Genomic DNA, 21488 nt, shown 5'->3' with positions numbered 1-21488 from the left:
CCCAGATCACAAGCTCAGTAAGAACCCAGAAGAGGGAGCTATTTCTCCTAACTAGATGGAAAATTCACTCTCTTTCTGGCTCTTGAGTCCAGAGAGCAAACTCTCAGGCAGTTGTCTAATTCAATCCTGATACTGCCGCCCCTCAGTCTCATATGAAAAGATCAGAGAAACAAGCAACGAACGCTTTCCTGAGCACCATGGTTCAGGTGATCGGGCCAGAATCCATCTAAAATTCATCAATCACAATTGGCTCCTGAAACCCAGAACTTTCAACCAGCCTCTAAATGCAAATTCAGATGATGGTTGACAAAGCAATTTTAGAACCACTCTTATCAGTGGCAATATCTCCAGCATGTGGTGGATTCATTTGTCTTGTGAGTTAAGACAGCTTCACCTGTTGCTTGGATGACAAGAATCAGAGAAGCATCATGGTACAGAGGTTAAACCACAAGATTGTTGCTTTCTGATTAAATCAAAGCACGTTTCTTATCCTGAATCACATAACTTATCCTGAATGCAGTGTATCTCACATGTTAAATTTTTTTAAGTGAGATTCTATGTGATTCTGGATACTTTGCCATTCTTCATTCATTCAAGAAATATAAATTGGTCTTCTGCTCTAAGCCACACCCTTGGTAGATGCAAGGAATGTTGTGGCTAGCAAGACTGCTATGAATCTGGTCCCATGAGGCCTTCTCTCCAGCTCATACTTCCTAATCTTGAAATCTTTGAAAAGTGAATTTCTCTGTGCAAAGTGAGAAAATTAACACTTTTTAGTGTTTCTAGGAAATACTAAGATTATGCAAAATAAAGTATCTAACATATAGTAGGTACCCAATAAAGTTTAATTCACCTCCCACACCAACAGACTCTTTAAGACCGTCACTTTCTTTTACTTGAGGTACTATTACTTCTGATGACTTCAAAATTCCATGGGTTCCCCTAAGATTCGTAACATATATTATACCCTATGAAAGACCTCAGGGAAGAAAATCCGCTTAGTAGCTAACCAGTGATGGGGAAATGGGTCACCAACTAAGCTGATTACATCCCAGGCTTTCCATCCAAGCCAAATATATTTGCTGGAGTTTCCAGACAACCTAACTCTACAATATGGCTAGATATCTGGACTTCCTCTCCCGGTAAAAAAGAAAAAATTGGAAAGGAAGGAGAGTGCCATGGGCACAAAGCTGGGGCCGACAAGGAGAGGTGCTGCCCAGACACGCTTTGAGGAATGAGTCAGTGCTTGCATGCCCTTCCCAAGGCAGCCTCATGCAGAGACTGATGTGGGGGCACAAGGACCTGGCCGGTTTGGCATGATGGGGGACAACTCCGATGGGTGGTTCTCATTCCAGAGTTCCCTAGCAGGCTGGCCAAGATTTTGTCAGGCTTGCTTTGTGGGAAAATGTGATTCAATCCACGGGTATCACAAATGACCAGTGAGTTCCTTTCTCATCCCAAAATAAAAATGCCAAAAGAGCCCTACATCCCTTACAATTTCTTCTCTGTTCATCCCATCTAGCTTTCTTAAAAGAATCCTGCTCAACTCAGCCTTCCAGTGGTCTGCCGGGAGCTTGAGAAGAACGCCCACTGGCACGTCCTCTCTGAAATCAGCCAGGTCTCCTTCGCACTGCCACTTCTCCTCTCCTGACTCCTTCATCCTCTGCTCTCCTTATCTGATATTTGGTCATGGGGAGTAGCTGTGCTGTTGGCTAGAAGACTAAACTCAAGAGATGGAACCACAAAGGGAAGGGATCTGAGAATACTACTCTTCCATCTCCCTTCTGGCAGGATGCACTTAGGAACTTGTCTCTTAGGATTCTTAGTAGAGACGGGGTCATGGGAGAGGAGTTACTCGATGTTTGTGAAATAATTAGAGAAAAATGGCTTCTGGGCAGCAGCAGATTTCCTGTCTATTCAATTGGAAAAAAGTCACTCCAACATGACCGGAATTTTTATATATATATATTTATTTATTTGGCTCTGCTGCATCTGAGCTGTGGCATGCAGAATCTTTAGTCTTGGCATGTGAACTCTTAATTGCAGCACGTGGGATCTAGTTTCCTGACCAGGGATCCAACCTGGGCCCCCTTCATTGAGAGCATGGTGTCTTACTCACTAGACCACGAGGGAAGTCTCATGACCAGAACTTTGGAAGAGCTCAGACTGAGAACTAGGCAACCTCCTAGGGGGCAGATGTGCTATCGTTCCTCATTCTCAAGCTGGTGTTTTTCCTTCCTTCCTCCACCTGCTCCAACCACGTCTGAGATGGTCCTCTAGGCTCCCCTTCCTCTGGGGCCTGCCTGTGACAGACACACAGAAGACTATGTCCCTAGGCCCTCTTGAAATAGGTGGGCTACATGACCAATATTCACGCCAATGAAATGTTGGAGGAAATAATGGTTCAAAAGTCCCTCCATGAATTCTCCAAGTTCTCTTTTCTCTTGTTGGGACAAGTGTTGCCATTCCAGGTGGTACAGCCTTCATCAACCTGTGTCCCTGGGTGAATAAGAAAGCAGGACCCTTTCTCCATCCTTATTTCCCACTCACTCAGGTAGACTCCATGAGAGCAGGAATGTTTCTATGTTAAGCCATTGATATCTGGGAGCTGTTAGCACAGCATAAGCCTAAGCTATCCTGACTACAATGTCCTTATAAGCAAATAAAATATGCTCAAATACTTGTAAATTGATTTCTGTCTCTCTTGGATTAAAAGTTTTCAGTTCTAGTCTTCTAAAGACACTGCTGAGTCTCTTGATTAATAGCCTAGTTTAATAACCACATCCACTTCCCAGGATTAAATTTCGCTTGTCTGCCTTTTAGTGCCTTTTAGTACCCTGCAAGGTTGCAAATAAGGTCCGTCTAGTCAAGGCTATGGTTTTTCCAGTAGTCATGTATGGATGTGAGAGTTAGACTGTGAAGAAGGCTGAGCGCCGAAGAATTGATGCTTTTGAACTGTGGTGTTGGAGAAGACTCTTGAGAGTCTCTTGGTCTGCAAGGAGATCCAACCAGTCCATTCTGAAGGAGATTAGCCCTGGGTTTTCTTTGGAAGGAATGATGCTAAAGCTGAAACTCCAGTACTTTGGCCACCTCGTGCGAAGAGTTGACTCATTGGAAAAGACTCTGATGCTGGGAGGGATTGGGGGTAGGAGGAGAAGGGGACGACAGAGGTTGAGATGGCTGGATGGCATCACGGACTCGATGGACATGAGTCTGAGTGAACTCCGGGAGTTGGTGATGGACAGGGAGGCCTGACGTGCTGCGATTCATGGGCTCGCAAAGAGTCAGACACGACTGAGTGACTGAACTGAGCTGAACTGAAGGTTGCAAGTCTACATCAAGTGACCTACTATGTAGATCAGGAGGAATATAACCATGTTGCATTAAAAAAAAAAAAAGACATCCTGGAGATGCCGTGATTCCAGCCAAGCTCCAAACAAGGCTTCCTAGGGCCACATGCTGTGGGATCACCATAGCACAGGCTGGTCTTCAGCATCTGGGAGATTAGAAATTCTTTTCCCAAGACTCTAAGAAGACATTAGGTTTTCAGGGACTGACTTATACTAACCAGATTTATGTACCAACAGACTAATATATAAACAGGACATCATTTTATTTTTTTACAACATGAATGTGTTTTTTCCCAATGATTTGAATATTCACGAGCACAATCCAGGATGATTCTTCTCTACAAGAGCAAATCAAGGAAGACAGAACACACAGAGAGAGGCTGACAGAAGGGTCCTGGGAGGCTGACCATCTTGGGAGCCATTCCATTCAGACCACTAAGGTGGGTCTTCGCGAATCACTGAGAAGTTGAATCTTTTTTCGCTGGTTTTCACACACACACGTGCGCGCGGGGGGCACCTACACACATAATATTGGATAAATACTCACAGGTTTTTGCTTTCAAGTTCCTGATTTTTCTTCAAACAGGGTTCAATAAAACTGAGTACATGTTAGCTGGGCCAGTAATTGTTCAATCTTGACGGGCTCAGTCAGTCATTTAGAGAAAACATCTTTATCATTTCAACAGATGGCTGCTTTAATCTACCACACTTACATTTGTTCTGATTTGGGGAGTGCCTGTCAGTCTCATACATCAAACAATCAGAGTTGAATCTCGAGTCTCATAAGGCATTGCGGAATGCCTTTACACATCTAGATTGAGGGGGAGCCCAATTCAGCCTGCCACCTGTTTTTGTAAATAACGTTTTCTTTGAACTCATCCGTGCTGATTAACTTGCATATTGTCTGAGACTGCTTTCACACTCAAGAGATGAGTAGCAGCAACAGAGCTTAAAGTATCTCTTATCTGGCTTTCTTTACAGGAAAAAAAAAAAAGTTTGCTGACCTATGATATAGACAGCGGCTTCATCATCTTCTAACCAAATAATTTCTCTAGCCAATAGCAACGGTTCTCAAATTATAGTCAGTGGGACCCTCCAGGGGATGGGCAGGAAATATACATGTATGAAAATCCCATGTTTGTGTGCACTGGTGCTCTCAAGGTTCTGACCCCAGGTTTCACTTAGATCGAGAAAAACCCATTTCCATAGTAAACCTGCTATGAGTCACGCTGCAGAGATCAACACTGAATAAAGACCCTCAGCCTGGCCAGAACATTATCAAGCATTCAGATCCTCCAAGAAAATTTATCACTGTCCTCTATAAATTATTCAGCTCTTTGGGCTTCAGTTTTCTTGTCTGTTAAGTCAAATAGCCCAGGCTTCAAAACAGGTCATTTTGAAGATCAAAATGAGAGAAAACAAGAAAATAAGTTGTAAGGTCATCCATCGTAAGGTCTTTTGTAAATGTCACAGGAAGTAGTTTAGAAATGATCACATCACATTGGTTTTTATATTCAGCAAATATTAAAGACAATACAGGGTCTCAGATGACACCAACAAAAAGCTTCCTTGTATCACTTGCTGTCCCCAGTTTCAAAAAGCTGTCCCATCACTTGCTTTCCTCAGTTGTTACCCAAAGGCCTTGGCACCAAACACCTTGGGTGTGCTCTTCATTAGAAGACAGTCCTACAGACAAGACAGAACGCTGGTCCTTCTGCTGGGGACATTTGCCTCCTCCTGTGCAGAGACCACATCTCAGAGGTTTCCCACCTTTAAGGAAACTGAACAGGAATCCTCCTTTGAAGTGGCTTATGGAGTGGCCCAGGAGGCTCTGAGACACCCTCAGGAATTCAGGTAAATTTCAATTAGAATCACAAAGAGTGCTACATAGGGACAGAAGTGAGCTGTGTGCCGGACAGTGTTGCCACCTGCCTCAGAGGACCTCTCAGATCCCTTCAGTCTCACATTCTAAGTAAATGAGCAGTAGTCTCGTGGGCATCATCCACTCTAGAATTTACTAAAGATCAGATGACTAGAATCCATGAGTGTCCACAGTGAGGGCATGGTGTTTGTCTCTGTATGTGTATGTGTGTGACTATACAAATGTGGAAAATGGATAAAGAGATTAAATGTGAGTGCCTACAAGCTAGCATAAATGTAGTCAAGACGCAGTCAAGATGCAGATAGGAAGCAGTGAGGACTAGCAACTCTGGAAGCAAGTGTGTGGTCCGAGTGCTAGAGCTGCCTCTTCCTAGCTGTGTACTTGTGAGCAACGTAAGTTAGATCACAGCTCAACAAAGTTTGTCCTGCCCCACCATTGCCTCTGTGGGAGAACTGTCCCTTTCTGCCCTGTTGAAAGCTTAGTTTTGGCCATGAGACTCACTTTGGCAGACAGAATATGGGCAGAAATAGCAGTGTTAAGGAGCTTAAGAGGTATTATATGTTTTTGCTCATTTCTCTATCCTCTGACATCTCCAAGAGAGAAGCCTCCTCCAGATAGCCACTGACTCTCCATCCTGGGCCCCAAGTAGGACATAGGGAGCAGAGCCACCCCTATCAACCCACCAGCCTGTAGACTGTGAGAAAATAAGTGCTTGTTGCCTTGTATTACTGCGATTTTGCCTTTATTTGTTATGCAGCAAAAAGTGATACAGCCAAGTTACTTACTCCCTGTTCCTTCTCCAGGTAAGCTAGGAGAAGGGCGGTGCCTGCTGCAAAGGACTGTCATAAGAATTAAATGCGTTAATATATATATAAAGCACTTAGAACACTTCCTGGCACATAGTAAGTGCTTTTATAAGTGTTAATTGTTGTAGTTGTGTGTAAATGTAAGAGGAAGCAGGTACCCGGGTAGGTAAGAGTGGGTGAGCATGGACTCAGGTGTCAGAGTGAGCGTGTGGGAGGAGAAGGGGAGTAGGCGCAGGGGTGTAGGCAGCTGTGTGCAGGGAGGGGAAAGCACGGCCCTCAGCAGAAGTACTCGTTGATCCGTCTGCTGGCCCTGATGCCCACGGCTTGAGAGTCCAGGCTGGAGCGAGCAGAGAGGAGTCTGTCGGCCTCACTGAGGCTGTGCTGGGACAGATCCTCCGAGCCGTCCTCGCTGTGGCCCAGCCTCTCCAGGTTGACGTAGGCACCCGTGGCCTCGGCGGAGCCCCCGGCGCCGCACTTGCGCCAGCGCCTCCGGAGGGCGCCGCAGCAGACCAGCAGCGTGAGCGGCAGGGCGATGACGGCGGCCACGCTGATCACCACCACGTTGATGAGCCGCTGAGTGGCCTCGGCGTCCACCACCTCGTCGGTGGAGAAGATGACGCACTGCTCCTTCCGGGGCGCCAGGCCCCGCACGCAGACGCACGCCACGTACTTGACCTTGGGCACCAGCCCACGGATGGTGACGCTGCTCTTCCCGGGCTGCACCAGCACCCGCCGCATGTCGCGCTGCCCGAAGACCGCGTAGAGGACGCTGAAGGCAGTTGTGTTCCCGGCGCGGGGGGCCTTCCACAGCAAGGTCACGCTCTGGTAAGTGTCCCCCACCACCTTGAGGGAGCTCACCGTCTGGGCCTCCTGGGCGCCGCCCGGCGCGTCCGAGTGCTCTTCGGGGGCCCTCATCTGGAAGTGCTGCAGGAGCAGCTGCTCCTTCGCGTTGGGCGCGGGGGGCCCGGTGGCCGGGACGGCAGGCTCGGGGACGTGGGGAACGTGTCTGGCCACCATCTTGTTATACGCGGCAGCTTCCGCCCCCTCGCCCGTCCTTGCCCACCGCGCCCCTGGGCCCCCACTGCGTTCCGTGGACGTCTGGGGCTCCGTGACGACCAGGGAGATAAGCGTCTCAGAGGCTCCCAGGAAGTTCTTGGCCTGACAGATGTAGTCTCCTGAGTCCAGGTGGGACACGGCAGGCAGGCCCAGTATAGCCCAGCTCGCGCCGTCGCTGGAGACTTCCTGGTGCACTGCAAGGGGGCACAGAGACATGACGGAGAATGAACAGCCCCATCTGCACCAAGCCTATTTCCAGCCAAGTTCACAGCGCCTGGATTGTGTACATTCTGCCCAACACCCGAGAAAAGACTGGGCCTTACTGAACTTTTCTTAGATTGGCCAAGGGAATGGAGATTAGCTGGGATTAAATTTGGGGAGACCCAGACTGGGGCATGGACTTCCCTGGTGACTCAGACAGTAAAAGCGTCTGCCTACAATGCGGGAGACCTGGGTTCAGTCCCTGGGTTGGGAAGATCTCCCCTGGAGAAGGAAATGGCAACCCACTCCAGTACTCTTGCCTGGAAAATCCCATGGACAGACCAGAGGAACCTGGTAGGCTACAGCCCATGGGGTCTCAAAGAGTTGGACACGACTGAGCGACTTCACTTTCACTTTTCAGACTGGGGCAGAGTGTAAGAATGATCAACCATCCAGATCTGAAATGTTCCAGTGCTGTCTTTCAGGGGCCTGAGTTCTGCAGAGCTGACCCCTCAGAGGATAGGGACATGGGTGAACCTCAGGCAGAGCCAGCTGCAAGTGCTCTGCACACCCCTGCCTGGCCCCACTGCCGCTTCCACCAGAGCATCTCCAACTTTTCTGTTTAGGTGAGTGGAACTCCTCCACAGTTTTGTTGGTACATTGATTTCAAACAGACAGTCCTAGAACACTTGCCAACCTAGTTAAGGGAAACAGAGAAGAAAGCTGGGAGGGATGGGAGGTGTTCTGGTCAGAGGCCAAAAAATGATGCCTCCTCAGTGGCACCCCACTCCAGTACTCTTGCCTGGAAAATCCCATGGATGGAGGAGCCTGGTGGGCTGCAGTCCATGGAGTCACTGAGAGTTGGACATGACTCGGTGACTTCACTTCTACTTTTCACTTTCATGCATTGGAGAAGGAAATGGTAACCCCTGCCAGTGTTCTTGCCTGGAGAATCCCAGGGACGGGGGAGCCTGGTGGGCTGCTGTCTATGGGGTCGCACAGAGTCGGACACGGCTGAAGCGACTTAGCAGCAGCAGCAGCCATCCTCTTTCTGCATGTAGGTGGGCTGTGACTCCTGCGAACCCCTTCCCCCTACTCAGTGCCAGGGATGAACCATCTCTGTGTACACAGCAAAAAGGGCACATGCTAACGAGACCCAGTTCCTCCTTGTTTGAGCTGTGTGGTGTAGACCAAGCATTTAGCCCCTCGGGGCCTCAATTTACTTATATGCACAATAGAAGGATAATCAGGTTGTTCTTTAAAGTTCAGTGACATTCTGTACATAATACATTTAACACATGAAGAACTCAGTAGATGGTAACTCATAGCATTAATTACTCCTAGTGATACTGGCTTCATATTTACAACGTAGAAACTTGCTGTAAATATTAAATACGCTAAGAGAGCACTTTCTACCCCAAAGCCAGTGTTTTGTTCCTCTTGGGTGGGCCCCGAGCTGGTGGAATATGACAGAACAGGTTGAGTGCCACTATCATCATTGAAGCCACTGCCCCCGTGCCCACCCCTGGGTGGAGCCCTCCAACTCCATTCAGACAGGACAGGAGTAAGGAGCCTTCCTTAGCCCTCCTCCTGGGAACCCTGAACCCCCTCCCCACCTGTGTGGGGTGTTGACACGCCCATCCTAGTCTGGGATCTCAGCACAGTGGTCCCTGTAGGTCACACACCTGTGCCATTGAGGGGGTGCCCATTGGCCCTACTCCAGCTCATCTCTGGCCCGGGGACCCCAGTGGCCCCACAACGTAGCAATACTGTGCTGCCCAAAGGCGACCTGATGCTGGTCATCCCCGGACGGAGCTCCGGACTCTGGCACTTCCTGAGTTCCAGCTGGCTGAAGACCACTCCAGCCAGGCTACGTGGGCTGGCACACTTCAGCCTGGCCTCTATGAAAGCCAGGTTTGGAGCCCAGCCTTCTAGGAAATGGACCAGGTCGTAGAGTCGGCAGTCACACACCCAGGGGTTGTCCTGAAGCCCTGCAGGGGTGAGAGGGAAGGCGAGAGGTAAGCCCAAGGTATTCAGATCCCCAGGTCCAGCGCCCCTGGTATGCCATGAGCTCAGAGTCAGCAGAACTGACCTCCACGCCCAGCTCCTTGCCTCACTAGCTATCCAACCTCTAAGTCTGGTTCTTCATCTAGAATGACAGCATTGGGAATTCCCTGGCAGTCCAGTGGTTAAGGCCCCATGCTTTCAATGCAGGGGACATGGGTTCCGTCCCTGGCGGGGAACTAAGGTCCCACATGCCACACAGTAGCATAAAATAGAATGAGAGCATTACTCCCTTTTCTGGGTGGGTATAAATATAAATCAAGGTAAGTCATATAAAGCACTGGGTGAGTGGGACAGCATCACGCATGGACCCAGGAGCCCGGCAGGCTACAGTTCATAGCATCTGAAAGAGTCAGACACAACCGGAGTGACTTAACACGCACATGGACAAAACTGGCGGTCGCCACTGCCACTGTTGGACTGATCCTCTCAGGCTACTGGCCAGGCAGTGGGTATTTCCGCAAAACCTGAAATAGGCCAAAATCTATTTCTAGAAATGCTTCATGACCCTGGCCCTTGACACCTGTCCCCCCAGTATACATCACTCCAGCAAAGAGGGTGGATGTTCTGAGCCATGGTCCCTTTGACACAGGCTCAAAAAGACAAGAGTGAGGATGATAGGAAATCAAATCCTGTGTTTTATCCTCAGCCCTCTTTACCTTAAAATTGAACATCTTTATAGAGCTGAAGGCAGGTCACTGCACCCACCCTATCAAAGAACCTCCAATATATAGAGAGGTATCATGTGTCCTCAATCCTAAAACACAATTCCTTTTCATAAGTTTACATTTCTCAAATACAAAATGAATCATTTAATGTGATGTCCTTTTGTCCTCCCCTGATTGTTATTGAATTTGATAGGGTCTAACCAATAGCATATTATATATTTGCGTAGATGTATTTGATATATCTGGAGGGGAAACTGTCAAGGGTTGGGGACAGTGAATTCACACCTGCTTGTATATCCGTGACTCTGGGGTCCTTTAGAGCACTGGTTAGAAGGCACTTGTTTATTTCCCACCCCCAGCCCCATTCCATCCTGGTGACTGCTACCCTGTGTCACTGGTTAAATGCATTTTATGATACATCTGCATTCCAAGAGTCATCACTGCTCAGCTCTGGTAGTCAGCTCTCTGACTTCACTTGTCACAACAGAATCCCCGAAGAATAAATACAAATGGCAAAGTGCAAGGACAGTGAAACTTGCACCAGTCAGATTGGCAAAAGTTGAACATTCTGACCACTGTGATCATTAGCCTCATGCAGGAAAAGCTGTCCATCCGTCTTGCTCACTGCTGTATGCTCACAGCTAGAATGGAGCCCACACATTGGCTGGCTGAGTTACTCAAATAACCTTGCTGAGTACACATACGCATGGGTGGGGGCCGGTAAGAACTGGCACTTTAGAGACCAGGGTCGATATGAAAACACCTAACTTGTGCACCCCATGGACCCAGAAATGCCACTTCTCTCTTCCTATTCTAGAGAAACACTTGTCTCCGTGCGCAAGGATGCATTGTCAAGAATGCTCTCTGCAGCACCACAGGTGTTAACAAAATAGGGGAGACAATCTAAAGGCCTGTAAAAGGAGGAATGGCCAGATAAACTGCAGTATAACTGTTTGATGGGCTTCCTCCATGGCTCAGTGGCAAGGAATCTGCCTGCAATACAGGAGACTCGGCAGGAGCCTTGGGCTTGACCCCTGAGTCGGAAGATCCCCCGGAGAAGGAAATGGCAACTTGTTTGGAGAATTCCATGGACAGAGGAGCCTGGCGGGCTACAGTCCATGGGGTTGCAGAGTGTTGGACACGACTAGCAACTAAAACAGCAACAATAATAACTTTATGACGGAATATTATGCCAAAGTTAAAAAAAATGAAGTTGGTCCATTTGTGGTAACTTACAAAGACCTCCAAGACTTATTGCTGGGTGGAAAAGTGCTGCTTTTTATGTATAATATGGTGAAATATTCCTAAAGTTCCTATGTACATGTATGTATATTTATGCATGTGTATGTAAATATATTGTAGAAAGGAGGGAACATGCAAATAAACATAACGGTGGCTACCTTTTAGGAGAGGGAGGAGGGATTATAATCAGAAGAGGCCACTATATATATATATGTATATATACACACACACACACACACACACATATATTTAGTTCAGTTCAGTTCAGTCACTCAGTCATGTCTGACTGTTTGCAACCCCATGAACTGCAGCACATCAGGCCTCCCTCTCCATCACCAACTCCCAGAGTTCACCCAAACTCATGTCCATTGAGTCGGTGATGTCATCCAACCATCTCATCCTCTATTGTCCCTTCTCTTCCTGCCCTCAATCCCTCCCAGCATCAGGGTCTTTTCCAGTCAGTCAGCTCTTCACATCAAGTGGCCAGAGTATTGGAGTTTCAGCTTCAACATCAGTCCTTCCAATGAACACCCAGGACTGATGCCTTTAGGATGGACTGGTTGTATCTCCTTGCAGTCCAAGGGACTCTCAAGAGTTTTCTCCAACACTACAGTTCAAAAGCATCAATTCTTCGTTGCTCCGCTTTCTTTATATAAAGGGCATTCAAATTTGATTTTCAAATAATTTCTTTCCATGTAAGTACTACCCTATACAGTATTCTTTACTAGGTAAGAAAGTCTGTAAAGTACCTGGAGTTGGAATGGGATTTGCTGTTCCCTGCCCCACTTCCAGGGAAGTGAGGTGTCTAAATTTTCCCTGTTTGAAAGACATTCCCTGGCCTCAGGGCAGGAGCTGCCCCGAACCACTCTAAGATTGCTCCAGCCCCCAATGCTGGACCCCACATGAGCCAAAGCATGTTTAGGGGACATCTGTCTCTCTGATGATACTCCTCACCTACTCCCCACCACCCACTCTCCAAGACTCCACCAGGGTTCCCCAACCCTCCTGGGACAAGGGGAAAGTTCAGAGCTGGGATGTGAACTGAAGCAGTCTAGCTGGGAGCTTGAGCTCCTAACCCTACCTTGTCAATGTGTGCCTCTTAAGAGATGCCATTTCTTACCTAGGACCAACCTGGCATGGTGACCGGGAAGGAAGGGCCCAGTGTGCAGGTGGATCCAAGTGGCGAGCAGCTCCTGCGGGAGCCTCAGCAGCTGGTTGCTGGAGAGGTCCAGGAAAGTGAGGTTCCCCAGGAAGCGCGCGGCTTCCGGCGGCACAGCGGAGAGGCGGTTCGCCTGCAGGTCCAGCAGCCGCAGCTGGGGGGCGTCCCTGAGCGCCGCCCAGGGGAAGGCGGCCAGGCGGTTCCCGGGCATGCGCAGCTCGCGCAGGCGGCGCAGGCCCCTGAGCATCAGGGCACTGAGCTCGCAAAGGGCGTTGTAGGGCAGCCACAGCTGCTCCAGGCGGCCCAGCGTCTTGAAGGCTTCCCCGGGCACCCTGCGAATGGCTGTCCGCTCCAGGCGCAGTTTGGAGGTGTCCGGAGGGACAGATGCTGGGGGCAGAGTCATGTCCGGGTCGTTGCACACCACTGTCCTGGACACAGAAATGGATTTGAGCAAAGGTTCTGTGGAGTGGGCCCAGTCACCTGCCTGAAGGTTCTCAAGCTTGAATTGCTACGTCCCCTTACAGCCCATACCTCCTGCAGCGCACGAAGAATGAATAGTATTTAGAAATCCTGAGGCTGTCTTGTGTACTGTCAAATTGCATCTGTGAATTGAAAGAGTTTCTTTGTTAAATTATAGCTCAGTTTGTGATTGCATTGCCTTTTCTTCATTAAGATATATATGTGTGTGTGTGTGTGTGTGTGTGTGTGTGTAGATAGATAGATATAGCAATGGCATCAGATGTGGAAGCCATGCAAGAGATCCCTGAAGACCCTGCTGACTCCCAGGGACCTTGAGATGATCAAGGTGTTTAAAGGCTGGAACTTTGCAGTCTCAGGTAGATTCACCTCTGGGCTCTTTCTTTGCTTGCTGGCTGTGTGCCCCTGAGTATGTTATATAGCCTCTCTTTTCCTCAGTTTCCCCAGAATAATAGACTCCTCCTCAGAGGGCAGTTTTGGGGATTTAAATGAGGTCATATGCGTACCAACTCTGCAATACCTGTTACCTGTAGAACCCAGTTACTGTGGACCGGTGGTGTAAGTTTCTGCATCTAGCCCTGCAAGTACATCAGGTCAGTCTGACCAGCTCCTTCCCATGCGCCTTCTGCCCAGACAGTGACTTCTTAAACCTCATTCTATCAAGTTTGACCCTAAAGAGGATAGAGAGATAGCAGGAGGCAGTCCCCCCTCTGGAGGAGCCACCAATTCAGGACTCTGCTATACACTGTCACTGAGAGCACCACACCCATGCATGGTGAAAGGGAAAGATGCTTAAGAGAATAAAACTCAGAGCCTGGGCCTGAGGGACCCAGCCCTTGTGCAGCCCCAGTTTAATCCAGAGGACGTCTCTGCTCACACTGCAGGAGGTGGGTGGTGGGGGTGGGGTATTGTTAGTTATACTAAGAGAGGTTGTACTCTTATCATCCTTCCCGACACCACACACACACGCAGGCTCCACCAGCATCCTTCAGCTTAACTCACATACAGTACTCAAAAGTCAGCTGGGCTTAGCTAGTTACTGTCAGTGTGCCCACAAAAGGCCCAGTTACTTCCACTCACTCACGTTCATTCTTCAGATGTACATGGAACTCCTACTGAGCGATGAGTACAGTGGAAGTTCAGAACATCAGACTCAGCCCCTGTCCCCATACAGCTTATAATTTAGCAAAGAAAGAAAAAAAGCATTGGAAGCAATGATATCTTCAGGGATAATGGAAGCTTGGGTGTTGCAGGGAGGTAGGTCTGGATGTAGGTAGAAGGGAGTTGATGGGGAAATGTGTGCTGGAAGGGGGAGAAAACAGTCAAGGAAGGGATGAAAGAAACCAATAAGAGCCCAATACAGGCGAACAGCATGGCTCCTGGTGGGACGAAAAGGCACAAAGGACATGGGCACATCTTTCCAGGTGCCCAGACTCACCCTCCCCCAGGAAACCACAGGGACCTGTAAGTGCACACAATCTTTTCATGATTGGGGAGCATGCAGCACAGGCAGGCCCACCAGGTGCTCAGATGTAAAAACTGGGCCCTCCAAGAGGCCCGAAGGCATCTGAGATGCCAAAGCAGCCTTGGTCTGACTGTGCCATCTGTGCCTGTGCTCACTGGGACCTCAGCATCCTCTACAGCCTTTCATGGCCTCATGTCCCCTCATAAGACACTATGCAGGTGGCCTGGTGCCTATTAGATGTGGGACTTCTGGGCAGGTAGAATCGATGGTGAGAGCTCTGGCTTTAGAGGAGGCAGGACTCTTTGAGAGTCCCTTGGACTGCAAGGCGATCCAGCCAGTCCATCCTAAAGAAGATCAGTCCTGGGTGTTCATTGGAATGACTGATGTTGAAGCTGAAACTCCAGTACTTTGGCCACCTGATGCAAAGAGCTGACTCATTTGAAAAGACCCAGATGCTGGGAAAGATTGAGGGCAGGAGGAGAAGGGGATGACAGAGGATGAGATGGTTGGATGGTATCACCGACTCAATGGACATGGGTTTGGGTGGACTCTGGGAGTTGGTGATGGACAGGGAGGCCTGGCGTGCTGTGGTTCATGGGGTCACAGAGTCGGACACGACTGAGCAACTGAACTGAACTGACCGTTGGCTGACTTTAGGGGCCCTGGAAACTGCCCTTGGAATTCCATTTTCCATCCTAAGGCCAGCTTGCTATCAGAAGCCTTCCTTGGTCCCCGCATGGCAACATCACCAGGTAAGAAGGGTTCTAGAAGTCAAGGGAAACTCTGAGTTCTAGGACCAGCTCTGCCACTGATGCTGTGTGGCTTTGAGCCCTGGGCTCTCTGTCGGTTGCAAGGGAGGCTCTTTGTCACCCTGGTCACACTGTTCTTATGTGCTAATTCACTTCAGTCACATCTGACCCTTTGCAATTCCATGGACTGTAGCTGCCAGGCCCCTCTGTCCTAGAGATTTTCCAGGCAAGAATACTAGAGTGGGTTACCATTCCCTTCTCCAGGGGATCTTCCTGACCCAGAGATCGAACCAGCATCTCTTATGTCCCTTGCATTGGCAGGCAGGTTCTTTATCACTAGCGCCACCTGGGAAACCCCTGTCCTTGGTCATAAGATATTTCCTGGCCTGCGTAGGGCTCAGCCCTGACTTCCTTTGGGGAGAAAATCCCTACCTCTGATGATCCATTTGAGTTGGAGCATCACAGACTTGGGCCGAATATGGAGCTCTTCCTGTTCTTCAGACCACACAGGGTGTCCTTTCTTAGGGGTGCCTCTCCATTCTTTACCTCCCATCACACCCAATCAGCCTGACACCCACTGGTAAGATCGTTGAAAGAGTTGTACTGATAACATTGCTGCCCTGATCAGAAACCATCAGTGGCTCCCCAACCCTCATCTAAGACAAGGGAGAAAGGGAGGATGAAATTCCAGAAGGTTAGAGAGATGGTAAGAAAGACCCTAAGCCAAGGACTAAAATCCTTGAGCAAAGTGGGAAATGCCGCAGTCGTTAATGGAGTGCTGAAGAGGTCAGAGAAAACGTAGTTTAAAGATTGCCAAAGAGAGACAGGGAATGAGCCACGGGGGAAGAGCAAGGGTCCACAAACCACGGAGGCCTTGGGAACATTCCAGGAGGGGGCAGAGGAGAGGGTGGATGTGCTCTCCAGGCTCAGATAGAAGATGGGAAAAGTCAAAGAAGAGGTTGAGGATGGAAGGGTCCTTGCTTGCAGTGGAATGGGCACTCCTGGCCTTTCTGAGAGCCCATAGAATGGAGCCAAGGCTGGATAAGTGGGCCAGAGGGGACCCTAAGTGGGAAAAGCATGAGGAAGCAGGTGGTCCCATCACGGGTCGGGTGGTAAATACCTGGGATATGATTGGGTACCCCCAGGAAGTGAGGAAAGAGAATGGAAGAGTCCTGGGGAAGAAGGAGCTGGGGAGATAGCAAAGGGATAGTCAGGGGCAGGCAGGAAGGAGAAGAGACAAGTGATGGGGAGATTTCCTGCGCCCTGAAGGAGGGTTCTTCTCTCAGGATCCTGGCAGAAGATTCAGGAAGGATTTCCTGGAGCTGGCAGCCCTGTGCCCCACGCCTGTCCCCTGTGTATGGGTACCTGGTACCCCCACCGCATCCCCAGGGTAGAGGCACAACCTGCTGACTGGAAGAAAATGAGGCATAAGACCCTCGGATCTTGGTGACCAGATAGATGGAGGGTTCACCCAGCTGTGGTCCTAGGGCCCTGCGTCCAACCCCTCCCAGCCCAGACTAGCTGGGAGAGCCTCGGCGGCTGAGCTACCCACCCTGCACGCCATACCTGGCTTTGCTGCCATCGCTCAGGACGTGGAGGCTGCAGCTGCATTGAGAAGGGCAGGCACCCTGGGCCTGTGGGGGCCCTCCGAGGGCCAGGAGCCAGAGCATGCCCACCGCCACCCTCATGGCTCCTGGCTCCTCTGTGGCCCGGGCAAGGGCCTGTCCCTCACGGCTCTGTCCTGCCGGCCCAGCAAACCCAGCAGCTGCCTACTGCTCATCGTCTGCCCACACCCCCACTTGAAGCCATCGGATAAACACAGACAGGCTGGGGATTAGGGAGGGGCGCCCTGGCCACAGCACTCAGCAGCTTATTGCTTCCTGGAGTCACCCAGTCCTGAAGATGGGGGTGGGGGACCCCCTTTCATGGCAGCAACCACAGGCCCAGAGCATACAGGGCACAGCCAGAGGTGGGCGGTCACCCAGAGGGGCAGGTGGCTGCTGGGCTGACCAGCAGGGCTGCCCACCTGCAAAGCCACTGCATGCCAGCCAAGCTATAACTGCACAGACCCTGCAGGGTGCCTGGGCTCAAAGGAGGTGAAGACAGAATCCGGCCTCTAATAAGGGCCCCTGGAAATTCTCTCAGTGACACTATCTTATAGTGAAAAGTCAATGAGATGAAGGCGGTGAAGAAATTAGAAAGAGCCCAAGCTCCAGGCCAGGTCAGCCAGGTTCAAATCGCAGCTCTTCCATTCATAGGCTGTGATCTAGGGCGAGTTACGTGGCCTCTCGTGGCCTCTGTGTCCTCATCTATCAGTGGGAAGTAACGTTACTCTGCTCAGGGTGCTTAGGAAAATTAAACAAGCCACGTTTCTCAGACCTTGACAGCCTGTGGGAACAGAGGCTTCTTGGGAGTGGTCAGTACCCTGCTCCACTGGTGCTTTCAAGGACAAGCTGGGTATATTCAGATACTTAGGGGTGGCTGCAGAGGTGTCCCCCAAGGGCTCATGAACTCTCCCAGCCCACTGCCCTGAACACCCCATGGACACAGTCTCAGACCACCGCCATCTGAGCCTTATGGGCATTACCACCAATGGCAGAGGCACGGGGTGTCTCGGCCTGAGGGCAAAGAGCGCCCCTCACCTCTAGTTATCTCACTCTGAGGAGGGTCCCAGAGCAGGAAGCCCCAGAGCTTTTAGAGAAGGATCGGTCGGTTTCTGCTGATTGGCCTCACCCCACCCTCAGCCTCACCCCACCATCAACAGCGCCTTTCACTCATCCATTCTTCACATTTGACTCCAAGGCTTTGCTCTCTGGCCAGGCATGCCCTACCTGGCTCTGATAGCTTTTCCAGAAGGTTCCTCAGCCCCCTGCCCATGGGCCTAGACAGACCTCCACCAGTGAGGTGTGACCAAGACAGATACCTGGGGCCCCAGCACACACACAAAATGTCTGTGCCTGTTTTGACAACATTGGCTTCCAGGCACTATTGGTTCCCATTCCTTCCTCCTCCAATTCACCAATATGATTTTCTCAGGGTTTTCCACCTGTAACTCCTCCTCCCTAAACCAAAAAGCCAGCCCTGCCCATTCCCACATCTCTGGCTTCCCTTTCCTCTGTGGGGGATGCTTTTCCTTCTCTCTTTTGCCTACTCAAACTCTACCCTTGATTCCTGGCCCTGTCCTGCTTTCTCTTCTCCCCTGAAGTCTTTTGTGATCTTGCAGGCATGAAAAAAAAAAGGCATCTGACCTGTGCTTCTGGTTACAGTAATGCAAGATAGAAATCAGGAAGGGCAGGGAAGGCTCTGTGGTAACAGGATATCAAGGAAGGCTTCCAGAAAGAAGTCGAGGGTCCGCTCAGCCCTGAGTGTTGCTAGGCTTGGATACAAGTGAGGATCAACAAGAGGAAGGACATGGGGAATGAACACTTACAGAATAAAATGAACTGCTTGACAGGGAGCTGTAGGGGTAGGAGATGGCTTCTGTTCCAGCTCCATCTGTGAATCGGTGTGTGACTTCAGGCCAGTTCTTAACTGCATTGAGCCTCAGTTTCCTCGCATGAAACTAAAAGGATGATGGTATCTAATTCTTGCAGATGTTGTAAGAATCAGCGTAAGATCATTTAGCACAGTACCAGGCCCTGGGCGAGCACTCAATAAACATTAGCTATATTGCTAGTGTCATAGGGAAGAACAACCCTGCCTCCACACTTGTAATAGATCTGTTTCTTTTACTTTAACCTTTGTTATTCTTTTGCTTTGGCTTTGAGTTAAAAATGTTGCCTAGAGGGGGATCCCTGGTAGCCTAGTGGTTAGGATTCCAGGCTTTCACTGCTGTACTGTCAGTTCAAACCCTGATGGGGAGCTGAGCCATGCAGCGCAGGAAAAAAAAAAAAAATGTTGCTTATAGCCTGAAATGCACAGGATAGCCTGTTTTCAAGGCTCTGACCTTTAAGGGTTTAACACATTTCCGTTTGTATAGAGATGAAAAGTTGTATAAAGACAGTAACATTGGTCTTTTGGAAGAACAGCTGTAAGAACAAAGGATTCTGACACCAAGAAACTTGCAACAACCAACCACACCCCCTCTTCACCTTGCCTTTAAAGATACTTTGCTGAAACTCTTTGGGGAGTTTAGGGTGTTTGGGGCAAGAGCCACTCCTTCTTGCACGGCCCTGCACTAAACTTTCCCTACTCCAAGCTGACGTTTCGGTTTCTGCATTGGGTGAACCCAATATTGGATTCAGTAATATTAATAGCAGCACTCTGGACCTTGGTTTCTTTATATGAAAATGAGTTAAGTTGTTTTGGATTAGTGTTTTTTTCTTCCTTTCTTTTTTGGCTGTGCTGTACCGCTTGTAGGATCACAGTTTTTCAACCAGGGATTGAACCTGGGCCTTAGCAGTGAAAGCACAGAATCCTAACCTCTGGACCACCAGGGACTCCCCAGAGTTAGTGTTTCTTAATGTAAATGTCACTATAAGCCAGTGTGTAACTTATACCAGGACCTCATTTATTGGAGGCCAAGTTCTTAGTGGGTCACAGGCCACCTTCTGTCTCAAGCCAGTGCCTTGGGAGATGTTTATGTTTGCATAGGTTAGTGGACACACGGGAAACGAAGCCCCAGAGGCTATATCCATGATGTATTCTTCTGACCAGGACTTACACAGGCCAGGGTAGGTGGGGAGCTGTGGGAGGGTGGTGGGAGATGCTTACTTTGCAAAAGAGACAACGGAGATGACCCCAGTGGGTCCGCCCCAGGGACATAGGCAGTTAATGGTTAATTCAGAACCAGAAGCAGTCTCTCGTCCCAGTTGGAGCTCTTTCCATGACAGCAAATGACTTCCAACCATCATTCTTTCCCCATGGCTTGTGAGCATACACATGAGCTCTGGTGGACATGCATACATGTGTACACACATCCACACAGGTGCTCAGCTTGTCAGCACCTCCAAACATGGAAGAGCCTGGCTCCTGACCCGTTCGCAGGCTTGGCTGCAGCTCAGATCCCCCCTTCTGCTCCTCATCCCTGCCCTCATTATGCAACTCTTTTCTAATTCAGCTTTTGGCTATACACCATTTGGATTCTGGGTCCTTAATCCGATGGAGCTGAAATGAATGAGGCCGGACTCCGTGCTGGCTTCACAAAGGCTACACTGTCTAACTGATGAATGGGTTCCTTCTGTCCGGGCCAAGAAGATGATTTGGAGGGCCAGGGGGCAGCAAAAAAGGAGCCCAATGTCTAGCATAATACCCTGCATGTGCCAGCACGTGGAATGGCCCTTTATAATGGAGGAGCCTGGGTTGTGGGAGCCAGAGAAGAGCTGGGTCAGCTGGGAGAAAGGCAGAGAGAATGGCAGAGTCCGGGACCCTGCCCAGCGGCTTCGGGGAGCTGGAGGTGCTGGCCGTGGGGACGGTGCTGCTGGTGGAAGGTGAGCCAGGCAGGATCTGGGGTGGAGCAGAACTCAGCAGGCCCCCAGAATGCAGGTCACAGCTGCAAAGCTGGCAAGAAGTTCCCAAACCATACTCCTCTGTGCTTAAACCCATAGGGTCTTCTGATGGCTGCACCCGTAGGCTGCAGCTTGCAGCCTGGGAGCCAAGAGAGAGAAGCCAGGCATGGGACAGGGAGGGAGGAATTTTGAGAATGGGATGTCGGCCCAGGGCATGACCAAGAACCAGGCCTTTTCATGTCCCTGCCGTCAGGAGAAAGTTGAATCCACTCCCTGAAAATCTTGCTAAGACTCTCGTATAAGATCAGGCCCCTGGTAGGCTGTGAAGACAGTCAGCTCAGACACCTGCTGTCTGAGTCACTGAAACCAAGACACGTAAGCTCTCTGACCCTCAGTGCCCTGACATTCCAAATGGGTGGTGGTGAAGGTTAGATGTGATCAAGGTATAAAGTGCCCGCCTAGACAAACCCAAGTATTCAAGTTCATTCACTCCCTTCCAGCCCCATATTACTTTCACCATCTTTTTGCCCTCAGCCCTAAGCACTTCCGCCCTAAGGGCAACCTGGGTCCATGAGATGCAAGCTGCAACCCCAAATCCCTAAGATGCTCACTGAGGCCAGGGCTGGACCGATAGATCCGAGAGTTGGGTGAGCCCAAGTCTAGGGCAGTGGGGGATGTAGCCTTTGTTCAAAGCAGATTCCGAGACAAAATCAACACATTTGAGAATTGACAGTGGAGAGGGAGCAGCCGCCACCAGGCTGGCCCTGGACCCCTGGACCCCATCGGCGGGCGGCCTCAACCCCCTTTCCTCTCCTCTGGGAACCCTGCAATCTAGCTTCCCTCTAGGTCCTCAGACATGCCTTGAAAGTTTACAGCTTTATGCTTTTGCACGTGCTGGCCCCTGTTTCTAGAATGCTCTTCC

The 21488-nt window shown here is 49.9% G+C and overlaps 2 protein-coding genes across 2 annotated transcripts in view; one reads left to right on the top strand and one right to left on the bottom strand.

Annotated features, from left to right (window-relative positions):
- Positions 1-6314: 6314 nt before the first annotated feature.
- Positions 6315-16807, bottom strand: LRIT1 (leucine rich repeat, Ig-like and transmembrane domains 1). The gene is made up of 4 exons (XM_040242139.1): positions 16686-16807; positions 12390-12856; positions 8981-9286; positions 6315-7288 (listed from the first exon to the last, which is right to left on the bottom strand). The coding sequence occupies exons 1-4, from the start codon at positions 16805-16807 to the stop codon at positions 6315-6317; spliced, it is 1869 nt and encodes a 622-aa protein (XP_040098073.1).
- Positions 16808-20446: 3639 nt separating this feature from the next.
- The window catches only part of RGR (retinal G protein coupled receptor), a 10393-nt gene continuing 9351 nt past the window's right edge, over positions 20447-21488 (top strand). The window contains exon 1 of the mRNA XM_040242621.1: positions 20447-20548. Within this exon, the coding sequence (XP_040098555.1) occupies positions 20470-20548 (79 nt within the window). The 5' untranslated portion in view covers positions 20447-20469. The remainder of the gene's footprint in view (positions 20549-21488) is intronic.

The sequence above is a fragment of the Oryx dammah genome, unplaced genomic scaffold (genome assembly GCF_014754425.2).
Source record: "Oryx dammah isolate SB20612 unplaced genomic scaffold, SCBI_Odam_1.1 HiC_scaffold_6, whole genome shotgun sequence".
NCBI lineage: Eukaryota > Metazoa > Chordata > Mammalia > Artiodactyla > Bovidae > Oryx > Oryx dammah.
This window is presented reverse-complemented; position numbering and strand designations above follow the sequence as displayed.

What these genes read in the sequence shown, in the direction of transcription:
- LRIT1 (XM_040242139.1), bottom strand. Translation starts at nt 16,807, where the DNA reads ATGAGGGTGGCGGTGGGCATGCTCTGGCTCCTGGCCCTCGGAGGGCCC. An exon ending in AGCGATGGCAGCAAAGCCAG is followed by an intron (nt 12,857 to 16,685) that starts GTATGGCGTGCA and finishes TTCTGTGTCCAG; the next exon opens with GACAGTGGTGTGCAACGACC. An exon ending in GCACCCCCTCAATGGCACAG is followed by an intron (nt 7,289 to 8,980) that starts GTGTGTGACCTA and finishes GCCCCCTTGCAG; the next exon opens with TGCACCAGGAAGTCTCCAGC.